The 25,012-nt window shown below is 37.2% G+C and overlaps 1 protein-coding gene across 5 annotated transcripts in view; it reads left to right on the top strand.

Annotated features, from left to right (window-relative positions):
- Nucleotides 1-25,012, top strand: part of COL19A1 (collagen type XIX alpha 1 chain) — a 178,284-nt gene that overhangs the window by 44,741 nt on the left and 108,531 nt on the right. For 4 of the 5 annotated variants that reach the window (XM_059842653.1, XM_059842655.1, XM_059842652.1 and 1 more), the window contains exon 11: nt 18,197-18,241. The exons of the other annotated variant lie outside the window; for it this stretch is intronic. In XM_059842653.1, the coding sequence (XP_059698636.1) occupies nt 18,197-18,241 (45 nt within the window). The remainder of the gene's footprint in view (nt 1-18,196; nt 18,242-25,012) is intronic. 5 annotated transcript variants of the gene reach the window in all.

The following is a 25,012-nucleotide window of genomic DNA, read 5'->3' as shown; positions in this document are numbered from 1 at the left end:
TTGAATGCAGGTCCTTTCCACAGCACCCACTGGGGGATTATTACAGACCTGCACGACATGTGTTTGGTGTTGTGGCTCTGCACAAAGCATGTCATGTGATGGATCCTTCCACTTCTTACAGCGGGGAGAGAGAGCTGCCTTTGACAAGAGCAGATAATGATAGGACAAGGGGGGATGGTTTTAAACTGAAATATGAGAGCTCTAGATAAAATGTCAGGAAGAAATTTTTTACTCAGAGGGTGGTGAGGAACTGGAACAGGTTGCCCAGAGAATTTGTAAACGCCTCATTCCTGGAAGTGTTTAAGGTCAGGTTGCATGGAGTCCTGAACAACCTGGTCTAATGGCATCCCTGCCTATGGCAGAGGGGTAGGAACTAGATGATTCTCAACATCTCTTTAAACCCAGGCATTTCTATGAGTCTATGATCCTCCCTATATGATGTATTTCCAGGCTTTCCAAACAGTCTGACAGCACTTTGAACCATGAACCATGATCAAGCCCTCAAGCCTTAAAAATGTGTTAGACATTTTCTGAGGATAAGGGGAGGAAAAAAATTCCTCAAAAAAACCTGATCTCAGTGTTCTCATTTACAGGGAGCTCATTTTTTTACTTGCCTTCATAGCTTTTTGTAAACTTGAACAAGCTGGGTTTAATTTTCCTCTGTATAGTTGACTTTTCTTTTTCCTGCACTTCTTGTGTCACTGATCCAAGTCAGTTAAATCCTTTCCTTCTCTTTGCTTCTGGCTCTATAATACCATGGCAATGAAGCTCCAAACGGAAAGTTTATTTAAGTTCTGGATGCTAAGTGATCAAGTCCTGTTTGGGTTACAGGGTTATTTTTTGCTGGTCTGTGATGCCTTGACAGTCGTGGTGAATTTCTCAAGCATTTTGGCATATACGTTTTAGTGGGTAGACAATCTCTGCATACTTGAGAAGTTTAGCAGGAGAGTTCCTGGTTCTGAGAGATAAGCTGCCATCTGGGGCAGGTATTTTGATAGAAAGAATTAAGGCCTCTTGGGGAGTTGGGGACCTTATGGTTCCCTCCAAGTACCTGAGAGGAGATTGTAGAGAATGTTGTTTATTTCTCCCAGGTAGTAAGAGACAGGATAAGAGGAAATGGCCTCAAGTCACGCCAGGGGATGTTTGTATTTCATATTAGGAACAACTTCTTCACCAAAAGGGTGATCAGGCATTGGAATGGTCTGTCCAAGGAAGAGGTTTGAGTCAACATTCCTCTAAGTGTTCCAAAAATGTGGCATTTGGTGACATGGTTTAGCAGTGGAGATGTCAGTGTTAGGTTGGACTCAATCCTAGAGCTCTTCCCCAACCTTAAGAATTCTTATGTGTGCTATGAGTCCTGCTAGCTAAAAACGTCTTATGCTTCTGAGAATGTGCTGATGGCAGTAAGGGTCAAAGGAGTCAAAAGACTCAATGTTTTTCTAATTTTTCTATTATGAAAATAATTTTCTTCTCCATCAGTGACTACATTCTGAAAAATGAAATTGATGTAGGCAGTAAGATATATGAGAAAATTCAGATTTACCGAATTAAACCGGATTTGTCCATTCCCCTTTATCCAAACCTCTACAGTAATTGCTTCCTCATGATACAATGATACAATTGATAATGATGGAGACCACAAACTCCACTTTGTGAAATACTTGTGACAACATTCATTTTGAATATTTGACTTTCAAATGGCTTAACTTTATTGTTTTAATTTTTTGCATTGATTTTTTTCAATCTAGATTATGAACACTATTCCTAAAATATTAAATACATTGAGTAAGCTTTTTAGAATATCTGGTCTTGCATATAAGCTTGAAGCACTGAGATATTCAATGCTGTGCATTTGCTACTACACTCTATAGATCTTCCTGCAGTATATTAATAAAATAGTTTAGACTAAAAAAGAAAGACATGCTTATGTAAATCAAAAAGTGTTTATTTCTACACAACTTAGATTTATATTCAGAATATTTACCAAATTAAACTGGGTTTGTCCCCTTTATCCAAATCTCTCTAGTAATTGCTTTCTCATGATTCATAGTATAAAATTCACAACATACAACTCATAGTGACAGAGATCATGTAAAATCACATGTATAATGTGATGGAGATCAAAGTCAGACTAGAGAAAAAACCAAGTTTACATTTCAAGAGATCTGCCAACTCTCTAAGTGCTATTTGTAACTTGAGTATTGAAAATGAGATTTACATGAAATGAGTTTTACATGAAACTGTTCAGCAGGTATTTGTAAAAGGATTGATCCTATTTTTTCAAGCATATGTATGTGTGATGATGAGCCAACAAAATTTGCATGAAGTGACATATTTTGTGAGCTGGAAGATAATAGTGGTGGTATAAATAATGCTCCTTGTAGTCTTGTTTTTCCTAATTTAACTGTGTCCTATGGGTGTCTGGAACTTCAGTTTTCTCAAGTCCAATTTCACTGTGCTGTGTTCAGTTTTAGCTGACTTGGAAACCAAACACTTATGATTTCAGTTTTGATAAATCTGAATATCATTTTGGACTACAGTTCTCTTTGTATTTGGAACAGGTAAGGAAATAATTAGAAAAAGGCTACTTGAAATGTGATATAGATATCATTTGTGGTATGAATGCTATCAAGACAGCTTCCTGAACAGTCCACTTTGCACTGCCTGGTGGGAAGAGTTCTCCTTTCCCTTAGTGGTACCTGAGAAAATGAGTTTGAAAATGGCTGCATTATAAGATTTTTTTCAATATAAAACGAGGCTTAGAAATGTCTAATGATTTGTTTTCCAATATGATTTAATTTACATACATGACCTTAAAATTAAAAAAAAAAAAAACAGAAGTCCATGCTAGTGTAGCACATGACTTCAAATTGCTTTCAGAGATGTTTTTAATACCCATCTCTGTACTAAGTTACTACAGGGTCAGGATTTCAGGGCCAGCTGTGTCATGAAATCCACAAATGGAAACTTGTTAAATGTACATCCAAATCAAAACCTCATCATGAGCATCCTTGTGACCATTGATCTGCTTTCCTCATCATTCCAGCCAGACCATGCAAACTCTAGAATTTTCCAGGGCATATTTGACTTTGCAGAAGAGCCATGGATATTTGGCCTGTTGTATCAGTTCAGCATATGCTTCTGGAGCATTAATCACTCATGCAAGTGTACAAATCTGAGGAGACATTGGTGTTGAGTTTTCAGTAATGCAGTCTTTTCCTTGCAGCTGTCTTGAAAGATCTCTGGACATATTGCCTTCCACATTTCATGTCCTGTACAGATCCTTGACAGGGATCAGGATATTTCCGAAATAGCTCATCAGCATCTTTGAGAAAACTTCCAAAATGCTTGTGGAGCACTGGATAGGTACTGCCTAAAGCCATCTTACTCAGTTTATCTGTCTTTTATTCAGTGCCATCCAATTTATGAGTGCCATCCCATCCCTGCTAATCAGTTATATTTCAATATTCTTAAATCATGTATGGACATAAATTGTGTTAGTTATACAACTTTTGAAATATCTTTGCGCTGCTTTGCTCTGGAGTCTCTAACAGAAACAAAATAATATAATCAGTAACATAGGAAAAATATTTGACATCAGAAATCTTTTCAAAGTAAGAGAGTTGTGAGCTATAAGAATGTGGTATAATTGGAAATTTTATTGCCACTAAGTTTAAAACCTTGAGCTTGAGAATTGCTGGTGATGGTAAATCAGGCAGTTGGATGCCATCTATTGCAGCACCAAATTTTCTACAAATTTTGTATTCTTTTTCTGTTTTCAGTGTAAAATAATATACATCTGATTTTAAGAGACAGACACATATGAAAATAGTAGGTCTCAATAGATTTGTCATACATAAATATGCTTAAAAATAAAATAAATTATCTTACTTGGAAAATACACTTTAGCTTATTATGTTTTCCAAAACTTGTTTCACTGCTTCAGCATGTATGGTTCTTGCCTTCTTGCTCTTGCTCTCTCCTCAGCATTACAAGTAAGTGTTTTGAATAGCCTTTGATCATAAATTTGATTCCAGAGAGCTGTCTGCTGTGCTGACTTATTTTTGCCTTATTAGGTGATTTTTGCAGTTCACAACTCCAGGAACTGTTGAGCTCCCTGGTTTTTCAATTGCTAAAGCTAAACGACAGCAGTTCAGTTCAGTTCTCAAGAGAAAGCTCTGTGGAATCAAATTACCTGGCATGCAGTGACACTGCTGGGTGTTATTTCCATTCTGGAAGGAAGGGTGCTGGTGACTGCTGTAGGTGTTGGTGAGCAAAGACTTCATTTTTTAAAGTAAAGAATCATTGCTTTTTGAGGGAAAGGAAATATGCTTCAGTCCCATCTGAGGAAAGTTATAGCATTGTCTTCTGTGCCCTCGTGGGTTCCCTCAAAATCAGATTAGTATGTCTCAGTAGAACAGAAGTACAAATGTGATTTTGGAGCCAGACATTGCTTGTATTGCTTGGCATCAAAGCCGTGCTCTCCTGCAGGCGGGTGACACTGGTGAGATAAGAGTGGGAGGTACACGTACCCTCTGGGATTTGCACTGCAGCTGCAATAACCAGCAGAGTGTGGCTGCTCCTGGGGCCTGGAGCGCAGCAGCCGCCTTTGTGATGTGAGGTGTGGACAAAGCCACCAAAGGTCACCATTCATTTTCCAGGGGTCTGGGATGCAGGGAGCAAAGCAGAGTGTGGCATGGTGCCATGCAGGGCAGGCCTTTGTTAGGCCCTTATGTAACATGGAAGTAAAACATAATGCAGTTGTTAAATAATGCAGTCATTAAATGCAGCCCTTTGTTCCTTAATCAGAGTCATGAATACTCTAGCTGTGAGTCTGCTTGGCTCTGGGGTTCTTAACTGTGTTTGAAAAGCTTCAGTCAGGACCTTATGGGGCTTGAAAGGGCAGGGGAGGCTTGAGGATCCTTCTTCAATTGTTCATAAATTGTATTTATTGGATTCTTTCTGGAAGGTTTCTGTGGCACATAGATTTTAATCTTGTATGTTTTTTCCCATTCTTTTTTGAGGGCTAGGGACTGTAGGTTTTGAAACTGATATTCTGAACTTTCCCCATCTCATCAGAATGCAGAGTTTAAGTACCCATTATTGCACTGTAAAAGTTGGCAGCAGTGTGTTGCAGGAAATGGGCTAATTGGGGAGGAAGGAACTTTCTCACTGTACTGCCACATTGTACATCTTGTCTGACACATTTTGCTTAGTTTTGTTTGTCTTCTTTTAAGGCACTAGGTATTGAACTTCACAGAATACTAGATTTTTTGATCTGATGAATCATTAATCTGTATTAGGATAATTATGGATTACTTGTGTTATTGTGCTTCATTTAAATTATATATAATTTATTATATATATATGTATATATATATATAATATACAATTTCTGCCTGGATGATAACTCCTATTATGACTAGCACATTAGATTTTTTTTTAAAAATTCTTTGTTTCGTACAGTAAAAAATTTATACATAGTACAAATTATAGAGAGGTTGTAGATAATACTGTTGGCTGCTGTGACTTGTGGCCTGTAAACTCTCCTTTGACCTTTTTTTAGTGGGTGACTTACATTATTAAACTTTAAATAAATGCAGTTCATATGTATATTTTTAATGTCAATGAATATATTTCTTGCCCCCAAATGCACTAAAATTGTAGCACGGGTTTTATATTCCAAATCAATGTAAATTGCTTTTTTAAATTCACAGATACCAATTTGTTGGAAATAAAAATTCCGTTTTATTAGAATAGCAAAATCCTTCACAGGTATTGTGAACCAGAATGTATTTTTATTTTTTTAGTTCTCAGTGCTAGCCCATATTTATAAACACCTAAGATCCATACTGCATGTTTCAAGTCTGAACCGATTAAATTAATGTGACATGCTGATGCTGGGCCAAGTCTTGTCTAATCAGCAGTCAGCACTGTTTCTCTGGCATGAGGCTCCCAAAAATAGTAACACAAGAAGTCAAGCAAGTAAGTGGAAGGGCACTAAAAGAAAAAGTGCTGCTAATTCCACTGTTGACTTTTTGTCTAATGGATTCTTGTTCCCAGGCCACACTAAGTAAAGCAACTGGCACAAGATGTGTTCCTGCAGATGGCTCAGCAGTGACACGCGTGGCCCAGCTGGGTGACAGGTGTTTGATTTGTGTTTAACAAGTACCTCACACAAGACAGATTTTTTTTTTATTTACAGATAATGAGAATCTAGTCAGCTAATGCTTTTCCTCCAGAATTAACACCATTTTCACTATGCTCCTGTTCTTTTGTGAATGACAGTTCTTCTGATTGTCCCACACAAATGAAAATAGCATCAAGTTACTTTGAAATAAAACTCTAAACAGGAGAAATTAATTCATAATAAACTTTGTTTTATAGTTGTAACCTGTAACTTTTACACGTGGAAGATGCAGAGCAATTATTTGTAGCTATTGACAATAATATCTCAAGAAATAATTATTTAGCTGTCCACCTCGCAGAATGAAAATTTACTTTGAAAATATGAATGGAAGGAGAGCGCCAGACTCCTGGGCTGTAGCCATATACTCTGTCTTAGTGTGTCTTCTGTAACATGACAAGGTTTTGGGACTTTCTCAGACAGAGTAGCACAAACCTGGAATAAAATTCCCTGTTCAGTGGAGCATTCAGTATTGATAGAGGTGCACCCTAGGCCGCGAGGGAAGAGCAAAGGTAGGAAACTACTGAACAGATGGGAATTGTGTATAATGTGGACAATGCTATTCCTTAATGAATTTTTGAAGCTTTGTTGTAAGCTGCATTACAGCACGTGGCTTAAATGGAGAGAGATTGTCTCAGTGGCAGTCTGGGGGGCAGGAGGGAATTGGTTTTGTTTCAGTGAGAACGCATTTCTTTGTCAGTGACGCAATAGCAGTTCTGCTAGCCAAGGCAGCAATGAAAACAGAAGAGTAGCGGGATGATTTTGCCAATCATCTTTGATTAATAGGAACCTAAGCAGGTAGGATACATAATGTAAGAGTGGCTGTGGCCAGTTTGTCTTCCCCACCCCATTTCTCCATACTTTGGTCTGAACATTTTTGTCTTCTGGTATCAAATCCATGAGTTGTAAAAGGTAAGGCTTCAGGATCTATTAAGAAAAAAGCGTGACTGTCTGCGGTGACGGGATTATACTGCCAGTGTTGTCAGCCAGAAGAAATACCACCCTCTAGAATACACTGTACTGGCAGTACTTCTGCTGAACCACAGAAGAATGAGAAAGGAATGCAGTTGGAGAAATGGGTGTCAGAGTAGTGTTGGTTCTTTAAATAAACATTAGGCTTTCATGAGAAATGGTTAAAAACTAACTCAGAAACTTGTGTCCCTCGGATAGCGACCAAGTGGCTTTCTGTCCAGCATCCCAGATGCTGTATGCAGAGGAGGCTAACAAGCCTCAAAGGGGTTAAAAAAAGGCCTGAAAGGGAAAATTACAACTCTACTAGGCTGAGATGTCATCATTATCCACAGAGGTGGTCAGAATTTGTGGAAATGGAGACTTACCTTTAGGGAGTAGCTCCAGGGCTCCTGTGCTGACAGTAGATCTGCTGATCCCAGGTTCCCAGGTTAGTCTTAATATATCCGGTTAGTCTTAATAATATATCAGTTCAATATGTGTTTGGTATATCCTCTTAATCTGTCTTTTGACAGTAAATGTCAAAAGCACTGCTTTGGAAGTGAGGAGAGACATTTTTTGGAAAAGCCTTAAAAATCTAAGCGTAAGTGGAGACATGAAAACTGTACCTTGCTTTATTTATAGTTGAAAAGGGGTTTGTAGCTACAAACACATTGACAATATGGCATTTCAGGAAAAGTACTGATAGGACTTAGTTCTCAGACTAGAAATTTCAGTCTATATGAAGTTCTATTTGTCTCTGATTCGGCCTAAATCATTACTTTTTCTCCTGCTTTTTTGCATTTCATATCTGTGTGGTTAAACATTGAAGTTAGTATTTAATGGCCTGTAGATCGGACTGTTTTTTAGTGTAAACTTACATTTTTACTGGCTGAGAATCTGCCTTTTGAATCTTGATGATGATGATGATAGTTCTCTTATAGAGAATAGCTTCTGAGGTGTAAGAGGTTGACTGATGCTGTTTCCATTCCTAATACCTGAGGGTCCAACTATTATGTAGAGTATAATATTCATAATATATTATATTATTTTTGAAAGACCTCAGCAATATGTTCATATTGAATAATGCTTTTTAACATAGATTTAGCATTATTACATTTCAAATATTATTTGAGCAAGGCCAATTAGATTACTTTCCAGTTCTGTTGAAACTTTAATAGGATTTGGATTTGCTTTAATGCTATGTTATGGTTGGATTAGCAGTAAATTAATAGATGGTGTGTAGGTCAGGCAGTTTTCCTTTTGACAGAGCTGCTGTAAGGGGAAAAAAACATAGTTGCAATAAACTATCAGTTGTCCTTGAGTATAAGATGGCTTCAAACTTTTTTCCACTGTATTGCTTCAGATAATGGAAATATTCAACTGGCTAGACTTAATTTTTAAACTATTCATCTATAAGAACTTTTAAATCTTTGAGAATATTTTCAACCAGAATATTTGCATATTCTCACTACTCTACAGGAAATGTTCTTGTGAATTTTATTTGCATTTTTTTAATGTTCTGTGTATGATGTTGTAGATCAAATTAACTGGATTGTTATCCAGTCCATATTTAATTTGTGTCTGCACTGTATTTTTAAGTTGTCACTTCTTCAAGGACATGCATTAACAGTGTATACCACTCGTAATTGCCAAAGGCAGAAAGAAGACCTGTTGATAACAGAGGCTCTGCTACTGCTGATACTTTTTTGATGGCACAGAAACCAGACCTTGACGTATGTCCCAAAGACTTCAGTCTGTTTATTACCAAAGAAAAAAGGAGGAAAAAAAAAAAAAAAGGAAAAAGGCAGTATACCTGGCTGTAGTTGTGCATGACAATAAATGGAGTCATTCTTTCATCTTTGATTTTTCAGAACAACTTCTCTGACTTCTTCTTTTGAGTGGAAATAATTTGTGGGGAAAAATATAGGAACAAACTTTTGACTTGGAAAATATGTTTTATGTATTTGAGTATAGATATGCTTTATGTATTTGAATATAGATATTGTGTGATTTGCATGGTTTTTGAGACATGCTCATAGCAAAAAAAGGAAACAATGCCAAATAAAGAGACTGCAGTCTGGAATAAGGAGCCCTGAGGCAATGTTCTCTGATTCTCTGAGGTGCCAACAACTGCTGATTCTTTAGACTGAATATAAAGCATCAAAATCTAGATTTTCAAGTGTCATTTAATTTGAAATATATTAACATCCAATTGTCTGAATGAATAGGCAAGTCGGTCTTTCCCAAACATGGGTAACAGAAAGTGATGGGAATGAGGAAGATTGGTGCCTTCTGAATTCAGTCTGTGTTATAATATACAAATAAGATCAGTGGGGTTATTGCCATTTGCCTTTTTCTTGAGCAGTTACTTAACATGAGCCCTCTGACCTGCCCTGACCCCCTTGGCCAAACCGTGGTGTATCTGCTCCACTGGGGCTGCTGTGGAAGCAGGACAGAGCAAAGGAAATGAACTATTTACCTGTCACAAGCCCTTCTTCATCAGGTTACTTTAAGGGAGGATCTTATTCTTGCTCACACAGATCAAGTTTGCAACAAGGATAGCACTGAGCAAGAACTCAGGAAGTGCTGGTAGCTCAGCAGTAACCAAGAGGGAATGAAAGGTTTGGTAGATGCAGCAAAGCCAAAATGTCATAATGTTTAGCAGAAACTTCTTGACATGACTAATCCAGGAAATTCATGGAGCAAGTTTAAATAAATATATTTTGAATACGTGGTCCTGTCCATTAAAAAGAGCCTATTTAAATAAACAACAAAATATTCCAGTAGGCTAAGAAAGGTGTCATATAATGGACTGTAATTGGTGTGATTTTTATCTGTTCAAGGCAAAGCTCTGCCCCTGCTGGTGGCTCTGCACTGGCTGGGTACATGCTCCACAGGGGAGGATGCTGCTCAAGCCCACTGACAGTAAATTGTTGAACATTCCGCTCCATTTCTGCAATGCTAAAAATAGTTGTCCTCATTTTAAAACACCAGGCTATTAGATTATTCCAAGGGTCTGTCATACTTAGACTAATGGAAGGCACATATCCATAAATTATCAAAACACTAAGTAGTGTTTGACCGTGCTGATTTTGCTTCTATTAAGATGAGTTTCCTTGCTAGTAACCCTGGAGTATCAAGCCTATTTAGTAAATAAAGCTACTGGCAGTGCCCCAGTAAATTTAAAAAGAAAAATGTTTGGTTTTCATATTGAGAATGGAGAAACATCTGACTGCTTCGTGGTGGCTTTTTTTTTTTTCTGGGTTTCTTTTTTGTTTGTTTTTAATTTCATAGAACCATGTCTGAAAAATGCTTAAAGTATTTTACAGTAATTGTTTCTCTTTCCCAGACTTGAAGAGAATCTCATGAAGTTCCAGTATGTTTGTCATTATAAATCTTGTTAGTGCCTAAAATAGTCCAAATAGCAAAATGCATTCCAAGTGATTGATAAAAGTTTCTTTCAACACTTGTGGGGTTTTTTTGGTTCCTTCTCTTTTTCTTTCTTTCTTTTTTTTTTCTTTTTTTTTTTTTTTTTTTGTATGTGTGTTTAGATAATGTGATTTCTAATTCATTTTTTGCTCCAATATTATTTCACAGGTAACAACACTCCTGATAAAGTTCATACACTTGTATGTTAAGATAGCCTCTCCTTTTATTGTTTTCAATTTTTTAGTGTGGAAGTCCTTTATTTGGGAGGGGGAAATAGCTAAATGTGGAAATCAAGGTATAAAAACTGATGTAAATCCATTCTAAGAATGTTGTTATATACACACATACAAAGCATCTAACTCTGCCTTCAGAATTCTTCTCTAATTTTATAAGCTGTTGCAGTGCAATTATAAACAGAAAAACAAAATCAGTTATAAGTATATTAAGGACCATGTATATAACTACATTGCACATTTCCAAAGTAGTTAAAGAAATCACAACATCTATAATTTTAGATTTAATAAGAATCAATACTGATGGTATTGATGTAAAAGTGTATGTTTGCATGGTTGTGTTGAGGAAATAATAATCTGTAGAGCACTGATTAAACAATGCAAGACAAAAGACGTATGGCTTCTCTTTATAAAAAAAAATAATCTGTGATTGTGTTTTGGGGGTGTTCTTCTAGTTTACAGTGATCCTATATAGCAGGGAAGATGAAATTTTATTGTCTGATAGCAGACTATGAAGAATTTTTCACAATCCATTCTGGTAAATCTAGAGAAAATGAAGGGCTAACCATTACTTGTAATGATTAATTAGGCTTTTCCCCCTCTACTTTTTCCCATGTGTTGTTACAGACAGGAGCTGGAAAGAAGTTGGAAATTGTGCCATAAGTGGAGTTACAAAAATGCCATTTTAGCAAGCTATTTTAAGATTTATTTTAATTGTTGTATGTCATGAGGGCTTTTTATTTATTTGCTTAATTATTTGCATCATTCTGATGAACAATCATTCTTTTATTGGCTCTTTCTGTTTTTAAGAGAGCCTAGAGTTTTTCCTTTGTCTTTGTTCTTTTTGTGTTTGTGAGGCATTTGTCTCCTGCTTGGCTTGGAATCAAGCAAGTGAACTTTGAAAACTTTCTTTTGTTGGTGAATTTTGGCATGGACAGACAACTCAACTGGGTGATGTACAAGTTACTAGGGCCAACTTCTGTCAAGGACATCAGATTCATGAATGGAATGGAGAAAGGATTTCATTTTAGATTATTTTAATAAGACTTCTAAGCTCCTATTAGAAGCCATATGAGCAGAAATGAATTCTACCAAAATTCAGCTCAGTAACTACAGTTTAATTATGACAAAAAATTAATGTATTCATGGTGGCATATTTCATGAATCTGTAAATGGAGGGTGGTTCTTAGCTTTGAGTGGCACAGCCAGGTTATCACTAGGTCTGTAATTAGTTGATACACTTTGCTAAGAAGGAATGGAAAGGAAATTACTGCAATTTTTAATATTTTAATTCCAATTGAGATATTACTAGGCTTTTAACTATACCTTTTCCTTGTAAAGCTATATATTAGATGCAGAACTGAATTGTCTAGCTCTCAACTCAAAGTTCTTGATTTATGGTTTTCTTTTGTTCAAATACTCCTTATTCAAATATTGAGGAGGAAGTTTACTGTGTTGTTCAGCTTGAATAGTTACCTTTTAAAAACATTTTTGATTAACGAGGTGTTTGGTTTTACTTTTGCTTGGTTTCTGTACATAACTTTTAAGCAACTTGTTCCCTGGATGGAATTTGCAAGTTCAAATCAGATCCTTAATTTTCAAGGGCAGTGCAAGGGGAAAGTAATTTGGGAGCCAGGGGTGACAGTCAACTGTACAGATGACTTACTTTGCTCTTTTTTTAAAACATGGGTTAGAGGACACAAATTAACAGCCTGTATAAAACATTCACTTTGGAAGTAGGGCAAGCCTGCCTGGTTGCAGAGGATCAAGATTTGCCTTTCTTCCTCCTGAGTAATTGGGCACTTGGAGATGAAGGAGAGCTCTGAAATGGCCCTTTGAGCAGAGCCTAGAAACCAGCAGTCAGCCTTGTGCATACAGCTCCTTGTTGGACCTAATGGTTTAAGGGCAGGTCCCTGTGTGCTCAAGTGCCTGATAGGTACTGGGGAGACAGTGGAAGCTGTGGCACAGTTGTTGGGGTTTTAGGTACATGGGTAGCATGCAAGTGCCTTCTGGATTGTCTTCTTCAGAACAGGGCCTGAAATGAAGCTTGAGAAAGCTTTTCATATGCTCAAAATTCTCTAAATTTTGTTCACCAGTTGTCTGAAGCAACCTACAGCTGTATCTGCTACAGAACTAGATAACCTGTAACTGTTAATGGCCTGTTATTTTGGAAGTGAAAAACATATCAACCAAATACAAGGTAGGAGACATAAATAACCCTAGAAATTAATTCAGCTATTCCGTAGAAAAGGAATGAGAAGCAATAGATGTCCAGATGACTTTTTTCTCTTAATTTAGCTCAGTCATGAGTTAGATCTGTAAAATTATGTCTGTGTACAGTTTGTTTCAGGGGCAATCTGGCTTAGTAGGTGCTCCTGGCAAACCCAGTATTACGGGCTCCAAGGTAGAAGAGAAACCAAACAAATACCCAAAAAAAAAAAAGAGTTTCATTCTAATCTTTTGCATTCTCAACATCCTTTTTGCCAGCTGTCCAGTATCTACATAAATAGTACTTGAATTACATATCCAGTTTCTGAGTTATATAATGTGACAGAAGAACTTTACTATTGACTTCTCTTTCAAAAGAGAAAGGACATGTGGTGCTGGGGTACAAACCTGCCCAGCAGTATTGTTTTGCATTAAGACCAGTTGCCTAGTTCTTCAAACTGTACAGGTCTTTTCAAGCACAAGATTACAGATTCAAAAATTTGAAATTTGAGAGTCTTGAGATCTCAGAAAAATGAGATGAGGAGCAACACTTCCACTCTTCCATTCCTTTCCAGAAGTGGAATATTGTAGGAAGGCCAGAACTTGCAAAAAGAGACATGTTTATTGTAGATTTTGCTGGTAATACTTGTTAAAATTGCCTCTTTTCATGGTCAGATGTTTTGTTGATGGCAGATGCTTTTAATGGCAAATATTTGGAATTAAATCTTAATGCCTGTTCAGCTAATTCCTTTTAGAAAATTGTAGGGGAAATGCTTCTGCTGCTTCAACGAGTTAAGAATCCACACAAAAAATTCCCCATTATTTTGTTGTTATTAAAATTTTGAGAAAATGTTTTGCAACATGACCTCGATGCAATTTGTGTATCTTTAGGGCAGACACTTCCTGTAATATAGCACAAGGGGAAGGAAGGAAGGAAGGAAGGAACTTATTTTCTGCAGATGAGGTAGCCAGCATTTTGTTCAGCAACAAGATTACCAGTCTATCCATTTCTGCATTCAAAGCCAGGATCCCACTGACTTGTTCTGCAGGCATATTTAAAACACTGAAAATCAGATCAGCAATCCTGCAGTGATATCAGGACAAGCAATCAATGATTGTCCATGGAAAATTTGTGTGAAATGTTTTGCCTAACTTAATATGAGAATTTTGCCACACAAAGGAGAATTTAAGTCAGCCATACATGTGGTACTTTTTTAAATTTCACTTTTTTATTTCTGCAGCATTTGAATTCTTTGAAATAAGTTACTAGTGGCTAATGCTGTTATATTTTTTATTATGTCAAGTGAAAATTTCCTAAACCTTTTTACCTACATTTTGCTGTCTGTATTTCTTATTTTCTCTAATTGGGATTTTTTTTTTTTTAATTCAAATATGTGCAGAAAAATCTGGGCTATTTCTGAAACATAAGGCACTGTAGATCACTAACAATGGTACAGACAAGAACTGACTTGCTGAACAGCAGCATTGCTGAAAATTATGGGGATGTAGACATGAGACTGAATTATGAGCTAACAGTGTTCCCCTACTGGAATAAAATAAATCACATATTGGACTATATAATTAAAATTGCACCTAGCAGATCAGGGGGAGATATTTTCACTTCTTTGCTTGGTGGTGCTGCACCTGGTATGCTGTGTCATGTTTGGGGGAGTCTTCCACACTCACTTCCATAAGAGATGTGGAGAAGGCAGAGAGAGTCCAGCAGGGAATTAGTTTATGTTCAGGGGCCTAGAAAACAAGACATCTGAGGAGAGTTTCAAGGAGAAAAATTTTTTGACTCTGGCAAAGAGGAAGCTAAGGAATGATAGAAATTGTCCTGCAAATCTGAGGAGTCCAGCTGGTTAATCTTCAAGGACAGCTTCCTAAAACCCCAAGAGCTCTCCTTGTTGTTATGCAGGGAGTTGAGTGAGTATGGCAGAAGGCCAGCATGGATGAACAAGATGCTTCTGGCTGACCTCAGACAAAAGAAAATAAGCAGTGGAAGCATGGGTGAGCTACCCAGCAGGAACATAGAGACACTGCCAGAGCATGTGGTGATGGAGTTAGGAAACCAGAAACTCATCTGGAATTGAAACTAGTATGAGAGGTTTAAGAGCAGCATGAAGAGCTTCTGTTAACTGCATCCATAGCAAAAACAAATCTAAAGAAAACGTTGACCTGCTGCTTAATGGGTGGGGGATGTGGAAAAGGCTGAGACTACCCAATTTCTTTTTCACCTTTTTTCCCTAAGAAGCTTTGCCCTCAGGCCTCCCAGTTTACTTAAGCATGTTAGCAGAGAGTGTGATGATGAACCACTGGCCACAGAAGAGAGTGTTAAGGAGCACTTAAGCTACCTGGATGTTTGCACAATACCAAACATTATGCATCCAGGGGTGCTGGGGCAGCTGGCTGATATCACTGCAGGGTTGCCCTCTGTCATTATCAAAAAGTATGATTACTAGGGAAGGTCACTGATGACTGGAAACAAGCAAACATATCCATCTTCAAGGATCCATTGAACTGCAGGCCAGTCACTCCCACCTCTGTCTCTGGAAAAATTATGCAGCAAATCCTGGGAGGCATGTCTGAACAGAGGAAGGACTAGAAGGTCACTGCAAACAGCCAGCATGGATTTACCAAGGATAAATCACACTGACCAACCTGATTGCCTTCTCTGATAAAATGACTGTCAGTGTGGATTAGGGGAGAGCAGTGGGTGTTGTATACCTTGATTCCAGCCAGGCTTTTGGCCTAGTCTTCAGACACATAATTACATGAGAATCTGTGGGGTTCTGACTGGATAAATGAACAGCAGAGTGGGTGGAAGATTGGGGTCAAAGGTGGAATGATGCTCTGCAGTCTGACTGCTACCTAATAACGAGTGTCATACCCCAGGAGGCAATACTGGATATTTTTAATGTCCTTATTAATAACATGCATGATAGGGTTCTCAGCAAGTTTGTGGATGTTATCAAATGCAGGGAAGTAGTCAGTGCGCTGGAAGGTATGGAAGGAACAATATTGAGAAACGAGCTATCACAGAACTCTTGAAGTTAAGCAAAGGAAAACACGTGGGCCTGCCTCTGAGAAGGAATACCCTCATGCCACAGTACAGGCCAGGTGCCAATTTTCTAGAAAGCAGCTCTACAGAGAGGGAGCTGGGAGTTCTGCTACATGCCCTTTGTTTGCATGAGGCCAAAGGCATCTTGGGCTGCCTTAGCAGGGGCATGTCCAGAAGACCAGGAAGAGAGATTGGTGAGTGCTTGGGCAACCACATCTGGAGTTCTGCATCCACTTTGGAGCTCCCTGGAGAGGGTAAAGAGCAGCTTCATGGGGTGAGTCCAGCAGAGGCTCACCAAGATTGTCAGGGCTTGAAGCCCATGATTTAAGAGGAGGGGCTGAGGGAGCTGGACTTGTTCAGCCTTAAGGTGAGATGATTTGGAAAGTGGGGGGTGGTGGGTGGTGTGCAGACTCATTGCTGTCTGTAAATACTGGCTGGATGTGTAAAAGCAAGAGTCAGACTCCTGTCGGAGGTGTACAATGAAAGGATGGGAGGTGATGGATACAAGCTAAAATTAGAGAAATGTTGACTCTCTCTCAGAATAATTTTGATATAATGAATTTGGGATTGAGTAAAAACACAAATGGGAAAGCTAAATGAAGAAAACACTTCCACAAATTTTTTAGAGTGTTAGCTGTGTTGTGTGTCCAGCAGTTGGGGAAGAATGGGAATCATAGAACAACCCAGGTTGGAAGGGGCTTCAAAAGAATATCCAACATGACTTTTTGCAAAAAAAGGAAACTAGAAGAACTGAACATAAATCGTATACATTTGTAAATTATTTCAGAAATTAGCCTCTCATTTTTAGGGGAGGACATGCGGGAGTTTATTTCACTAGATGGCATTTTGTGAGCTTGCTCTTGGGCTTGCTTCTAAAATTGAGCTGTTGATTGTATAAACCATCCCCTCCAAAAGAAAAAAGTAAAAGGCAGCCGCTGTAGTAAGTGATGAAAAGTCCAAAACTATTTGATAATTTATACATCTGTACACCTCCAAAGCTTTGAATTCAATTCCCAGATGTGTAGTACGTGATCAGTACACGATATGTTACTTGAAAGATTTGACAAAATGTTGCTACAAATTTTGCAAGTTATAGCCAGCTGTTCTAGTTAACCTCACTTAAACTTCTATTTAAGGAAATTGCACTCTTTGAAGGGTGAAAGAATGTTTAGACATTGCTCTAATTTTTTTTAAGGAACTTTAAAAACACCACAAGCTTTCCTTTGGATATTTTCCACTCTTTTCGTCTAAAGATGTATAAAAAACGTTGTGCTGAGGCCATGAGATTGAATTCTGGAGAGTGGAAAAGACATACAAACTATCTCCTGCTAGATGATTTGAGGGAGAAAGAAAAAGTTTGCATTTTTTTTAGTTAGTTCTTCTTTGTGCTGTCTGTATATACTTTTGTCCATCTGTCTTCTGTATGTCTCACAAAACATGCAAGTATACATTAATAAAAACCTAGAGCAGGTGTTATTTTTGTATTATATAGACAGACTGCAGATTGCATTTGATGAAGATGTTAACAGAGTAACATTGTACACTGTGGTCCTTTTCTGAGCTTAAAGTTAGGAAATTAGAGCTGGAAAGAGTGTTATAATAGGCCTTTTTATTGAAATACCATCAAAAAAAGAATTTAATCTGCTGAAATAACCTGAGCTTGAGTTAATAGCTTAAAACTCACCCCTTCTATGTTTTCTCTTCCTTTGTTTTTAATACTTGGGTAATTTGATATGCTTTTCAAAGTGAAAGAAATGAGTTTTCTTTTCATAAATTGTATCTGTGTATTTTTTTCAGTTGATCTTAGTTGGAGACCTTCACAGTTGACTAGTTATATTTAAAAATGAAAATGAAGGTATTAATAGGAATAAATATATTAAAATTGGTTCTGCAGAAGAATAGAAGTACTTTAGTAAGCAGGTCTAAAGTCAATAACTAGTTGAGAATTTTTAAATCTGAGAAAATACCTAAGGATGAATGAAAAATAAATTACTCCTTTTAACTGGCAAAACTATGGAAAGCCATATGATTTTTTGTAGTGCCGTAGTGCAGTAAAATTATTTTAAAGAATACAATTACTTGAACAATGTTTGTTTGAGATTTGTATTTTATCCTTTTGTATTCCAGGGTGAACGTGGCTTTCCAGGTAGTAAAGGTGAAGAAGGTGAAAAGGTAAATTATTCTGTCCATGTAATTTATTGGTTTAACAATATGATGTATGGACAACCAAGGAGAGTTTTGTTGTGACTGTCTACCTTAACCCTTTAATTTATAAAATTCTTAAAATTTTGACATGGAAATGCCCAAGAATGAGAAGTTCTTTATGTATATGCAGAGTGCCATCAGGGCTTCATTTAGATTTTGTTTTTTCCTCTAAGAAAAAGTTTTTGGAGTAACCAACAGAACCTCTGCAGTGCCAGGAAATAATTCAATAGCTTGTTGTAGCTCCCACTAAAAGAAGTAAACTATCATTGGGAATGCTGTCATTGGGAAGGCTGTTTTGGTTGATAGAATGCCAGCATTGGGTGGCATCAGATGATGCAACCCAATCTTCTTGTGTTATCTCTGACAGATAAGTCTTCCTAGGTCATCAATCAAAGGCAACAAAACTGTGTTAAGGGACAAGTGGAAGGAAGAGCTGAACACTAGCTTGCCTAATAGGAATTAAAGTAACAGTGGCGATACTTCATGCTTCCAACTTCAGTTCTTAAACATGTTCATGCCTGGTTACTGTTTTCTCACAAGTTTTGTCTGATCTGGATTAGGCAACCTAAAATAAGAGTCTTTTCTTGAAACAAGTGGATTCTCTATACTTCAACCCACTGTCTAAAAAGGGTGCAGAAAAGCATTTCTGCTGAATTTATATATCATAAAGATGAAGAATGACAGAAGCTGCTATTCTGGCAATATTCAGACTGATGAAAATAGAGAGTAGGTGGCAGCTTCTGAATTTAAAAAAGTGTAATATATTTGTGAGTTAGGCTGCTTTGGACATGGATATATTCACTCACCCACCGTACCTCTTCAGAAGTGTCAGACAGCTTTCCAGTGTTCATATTTTAAAGAAAGCGTGCTATGGATTAACAGAATTGAAGCAGATTTAAAATGTGGAGGTTTTTTTAGGAGGAAGTATCCCAATAGCCAAGAAGGAAGAAGTATCAGAAGTAAAAGCCAGCATCCATAGCAACTAACATTTATAATGCAAGGATTCAGCGTCTGAAAAAACCCACTTGTTAAGCTTGAGTGTTTCTAACTCCAATGACAGATCTTATTTCCTTGGTGGTATCATTATTCATCAGTTATGAAGGGTTTGTGGATTTTTTTTTCTTTTTTTTTTCCCCTCCCCATAATTGCTCTGCAGCTGTGCTGTGCTCTCCTCTAGTTTTATGAATAAATGTGTTTGAGCACAGGCACATGGTTCCAGCTGTTGCTGCCACTCTCTTTGCTTGATTTCCCTTATTTTAAAGGAGAGATAAAATGACCCAAGCACTGGTAGTCATATTTTTCTTATGTGGAAGCTAAACTAGCATGCTTAGACCAATTTTTTTTCTTTCTGTCTCATAAATTCAGATGATAATTAAAAGGTCCCATTTAAAAATCCTTCCAGTGTTTATTATTTCTTTTTAGCACTACATTCAACTGTCCTTCAAATTAAAGGAAATTTAAGAGTGGAAGGTTCTTTGTTTACCAACCGTCACTCAAAAATAATTTGGGCTAGTCTCATCAGAAGCTACTCATGGTATTTGTGTGGGAAGCATGTGTTTCAAGGCTATGGGAAGTAGGTCTTTAGCAGTTATTCAGTTCAGCTTTAATTCAAATAATTGTTTAAGAATAGCAATGTAGAGTTTCAGCTACTACACTCCCATATAAAAAAAAAAATTATCAACACATTTGCATTTTGACATAGCAGCACAAAATGAAATAGTTATACTATGTGTGTAACAAGCACAATTACAAAGCCTGAAATGGAAGATTTTCCTATTACCAAAAATTCTGCCTAGTATTGCATATTAAGGAACAAAATTTTTTGCGCACACTGTTTCACATATCACCAAGGGTATGGCACAGCTACCTCAGCTTGGGATATTTGCCATTCCAGACTCCCCGCAGAAGTACATGGAAATGAACCATCCTCTACTTTTGGTTTAGTGACCCTATAATTTCTTAGGATTGAATACTTGAAACCAACCCAGCCTTATACCTCGTTTTATCAAATGAAAATAGTTGGTTTTTTGTATTAGGTTCTGCTTTGGCAAAGCAAGCCCTGGGAGACACCAGAGAGACAGAGACAGCTGAGGTGACAGTGCATGATCATTTGTACATTACAGTTATGGGAAGCATCTATAATGTAAATTATTGAGGGAGATTCCTTTATGCTGTTTAAGAGTTTCTCTGCTACACTTGGTTCTTCTTGAGGAATTTGAAAGTCTTGTTCTGCTTTTGGTCATGGCTGAACTTGGTTCTCTCTTACAAAAGCCAGTAGTGGTACGAGAAGTACAAACTGTGCAGGTGTTATATTGCAAGTTTTCCCTCCAAGGGAAATACACTCTCCCTGTGAGTTTATTTTGATTCTCCTTTGTATTTTGTTTTCTTTGTGTTACTTAAATAATGACACTCTTATGTGATAGTCTTATAACTGCAACAAAAACATTGGCTTACCCTTTTATAGCGTGACTGAAAACGTATATTCTGAGAGCAGTTTTAATTGGTTTGCTGCCAAATAGGCAAACTATATCGTGGGGATCTGTTCTCCTTCTAATACTGCTTAGAATTTTAATTTTACAATATGGGATAGAAGATATGACTATTACATTTCATGATGATAGGAAGTCAGAAGGTACTGATAATAACTAGAAGAAAGCTTTAAAATACAGAATGTTCTTGGTAAATCAGAGATGTAGTCTTAAAATGAAAATGAAATTGCAACTGAAAGGCTAAGATGTTCCAAAGTGAAGTGTTGTCTGCAACGCTAATTAAAAAGTCATATTAAAAAGTCCTATTTGGCATTGATATGGCTTCAATTTTATAATTTTGAAGGGCAAGAACTGGGAATGACTGGTGCTCAAGAATACAGAACCTTTGAGGAAGGACTGCATGATTTACTCTTAGTGTAGAGTCAGCTGAAAATTTGTGAGCAGTCTTCAAATACATAACGTTGCTGCGAAGGAGGAAAGAAATTGTTTGTGTGTCTGTAGTGCATGCAGGGCAGTGGGCTGAAAATGCAGCAAGGAAGATGCTGTGCAGCCATTAGGAAAGGGTTTTTAATTTTAACACTGTTTATTGTGAAAGTAATTTCCTCTTCCAGTGGTATGCAGTTTTTATTCTAGTAACACAAAAGGGAATAAACTAAAGACATGCTTCATGAAAACACACGAGATAAGATTATCTTAAATGACTTTGTCATTTTCTGTTAATAGCATCAAAATTATGCAAGGTGTCCCTTACCTTTATTTCTAATTTGATAAGCACAGAGACCATTTCTTTTTGAACATACACACTTGCTTGTTTTTAATGTCCAGTTAATAGTTTTCTGTGATAGGACTGTAAAGCTCTGGAACGAGTTGCCCAAAGTGGTTTTCCAGCAGCAACTTTTCCTTGAGGTTTTCAGGGAAAGCCCTGAGCAATCTGGCCTGATTACCAGGTTTGGGTCTGGATTTCACTCTCTGCAGGTATCAAGATTTCAGACCTCTCTTGAAACTTGCAGAGGTTGAAATCTTATTTACTATTACTTATTTTGACGCTATAAGTATGTGCATCACTTGGAGGTTGGAACAGGCCCAGTGCCTTGTTAGCTAGGTGGGAAAAGTCCTTTGAAACCATCGAGTACAACCTATGACCTAACACTGCCTTATTTACTGGAACATGGCACTAAGTACCACATCCAGTCTGTTTTTTAAACACTTTCAGGGACAGTGACTCCACCGCCTCTCTAGACAGCCTATTCCAATGCCCAGTCACTCCTTCTATGAAGAACTTGTCTAATATCCACCCTAAATACCCAAATTAGAAAAATAACCTCTAAGATACCTTTTTCCTTTTTAAAATCTGTAATTAATTCTCTTTGCTCCTCATTATTGCTTCCTTTTGTCACTCCAGCTAGTACTCTTTAGCCAGATCCCCTACTTTTTCTGTCGTCTTGTCTACATTTTTGGTTAGAACGTGTACTTTCATTAGCACACTTCAGAGATATGATTCTTTCTGTAAATGAGCTAGAACACTGAGAAATCAATTTTCTGGGACACATGAAATGTGAACTCCATATAGATTTCAATAGCATTTAGCATTCAGTATATGTGGAACAAATCTGAATTTTATTTGAAATAGTGGAGATAGAAAAGCCAACACATTTACATGTTGATTATAGCTGGGCAAACATGACTTGTTTGTCACTAATAGATACTGGTCATTTCACAGGGCTGGGAATCCTACATTCTTTGCCTTGCTTAGCTATTTCAAAATGCTAGTATAAAATCCCTCTTTGTGTTTTAAGTCAGAAAGGCAAGGTGTGCTGTTATATAACAAAATCACAGGACTCACTGATACCTCAGAAGACTTTTTCCTTCATAAAGCATATTCCCTTTCTTCTCAGACTTGAAGTAGAGGATTTTAAAACTGGATGTCATTGGACCTGAACTATGTTGCAGTTTCTGTGCTGTGATATGCACTTGTAAGCACTTGCTCTCTGGTAACCAAAGTTATTATTTTACTATAATTCTGTGATTAATATTTCTCAGTAAAATGATATTAATAAAAAGTTACATGTATTTGAATAAGGGAAACTTTGAGAATAAAACTATATTGATAGTTATTTATTATTTCCAGAGTTTCATCCTTTTTACATTACATATTGCATGTCTTAATTGTGTATACTTTTATGCTTTAGCCTGTGAAGAAGAGAAGAGAGGAGGAGTCTGGGGCTTGTCCAGCCTAAATGTAGAAAAAATTTCATCTGCCCAATTTTCTTCTAAACGCAGGATGTTCTTTGTATATATTTACTATTTTCTGAAGTACAATTTGAATTATCCCAGGAAATAGGGCTTCATCTATTTCCTTTAGAAGACAATTCCTAATAGATCTTAGTGTCAAGAAGATTTCCTGGAGGTTCAACATTTTCTACTTCATCCTATCACACCTAATAAAATAGTCCTCTGTCTACCTTCTATCCATCCAGAGTACACAAGGCTATAAACTTCCAGGGTGTCCCCAGGTGTAGTCTTTTGTTTCAGTCTTCAATATGCTTTTCTTAAATAAGCATAAGGAAATGAAGAAAGAATTACCTTTCCTAGGTCTAACATGCTGGTTTGAAGCTAGTAATTATTTTTCTAGTGTGTTAATGTCTGTAACAGAAATTTCAGTGGTTAAACCAGATGGCTCAAGTGCTGGGGAAGCTTCCAATTTACTTGAAAAATAGAGGCTATTTTGCATAGATGGAAGACAAAGGACTATAATTAAAAATACTAAAAACTACAATTAAGGTAAGCAGATAGTAACACTGTGTATTAGTAGAGTGCTTCTATTTATGAGCTGTAGATTATGCCAGAAATGCTTCACTCTGAGCAAAAGGTTAGAAGAATAAATTCCATAAACTGCAAATCTTGGTGAAACCCTGGACACTACCCAGTCTTAATGTTCTTGGAGAATGGAAGAATGTGCAATTTGCATTATAGACTTAGGGTCCTGTTCCCTAGTTTGTTTGGATGGGAGTGGAGTTTGTGCCACTGTGCTTAAAATTTGTCTCTTACCTGTGCTAACCATCAGTGTAGATGCTTTATTGGGGCAGGGAGAAGAATATTTGAAATCCTTGAAATCCTGTTTCATGCAGGTAAGACTGAGTGCTTTACCAGCTGAATATAAATGTGAACAAAGATTTTTCATATTTGTCTCCTAATGCTATACAGAGAAATATACAATTTTTCTTTATTTCATCTTGTAAAAATTTAGTCCCCTCTTTGCACTTTGTTTTATTTCTCTCCCTGAAATAAATGCAGGCTCGTTGGCATCCTAGTAAGCTAAACATTACCAGGGCTTATCAGGTAGTTCTGTGGTATTTGGCATGATCTGGCCATCTTCCTGTTGTTTAATGCTCTTGCCCTTTGAAACAGGCTTAATCAAAAGTGTCTGTTGTAAGTAGTCCCTAGTTTTTGAACTGTGCCTGGGAATTATATGAGGAAATGCTAATTGGACTCATTGAAATGTCTGCAAAAAACCTTCACAGCTGGGGTGTATCAATTAAATGATATAGATGACCAAGTTCCAGGTCACAAGATCTATCACTGTTTAATTTGCTTACACATGCCCATTTGGTCAGATTAAAGGTTCATCAGGCTCAGCATCCTGTTCTAATGATAACCTGAAGTGGTGCCCTGGGGACAAGCGTAAGGACAAAGTAAGCAAGTATAGTACTCTTCCAGCCTTCAATTATTTGAGACTGCATCTCAGCAGATGTGTTTTCAGGGAATTTAGTAGTTTTCAATGGACTTTTCTCCTGCTAGCAAGTACAGTTTTCTCCTGGATTCATGTAAACTTTGAGCATCTGCAATATCCTGTGGTGAGGAATTACATTGTTTATCTTTGTGTTTGAAGAAACACTTCCTTTTGTTTATTTGAAACCTGCTTCCTCTTAATTTGATTTGGTGTCCCCTACTTCTTTCAGAAGGTTCCTGTTCTCCTTTTCAGTATCAATCGAGAATCAATAAGCTTCTATTACACATTCCTGGGCTGGCTCTTTCAAATTGAAGAATATTATTAGTGTCTCCAGCTATGAAATATGTTCTGTATTGGATCATCCTTGCTAGCTGCTTCTGGATATTACTGAGTTCTGTTCTAGTGTTTAAAGGTGGAAAAGACAAGAACTTCAGTCTATGTAATATCACAGTGAAATTCTTTGGTTTATCCTCTGTGCCTTCTTGTCTCCCCACAGTGACTTTTCTACCCTCTCTCTAG

Source organism: Haemorhous mexicanus, chromosome 3 (genome assembly GCF_027477595.1).
Source record: "Haemorhous mexicanus isolate bHaeMex1 chromosome 3, bHaeMex1.pri, whole genome shotgun sequence".
NCBI lineage: Eukaryota > Metazoa > Chordata > Aves > Passeriformes > Fringillidae > Haemorhous > Haemorhous mexicanus.
Note: the sequence above shows the minus strand (reverse complement) of the source record. Positions and strands in the feature narration are given on the sequence as shown.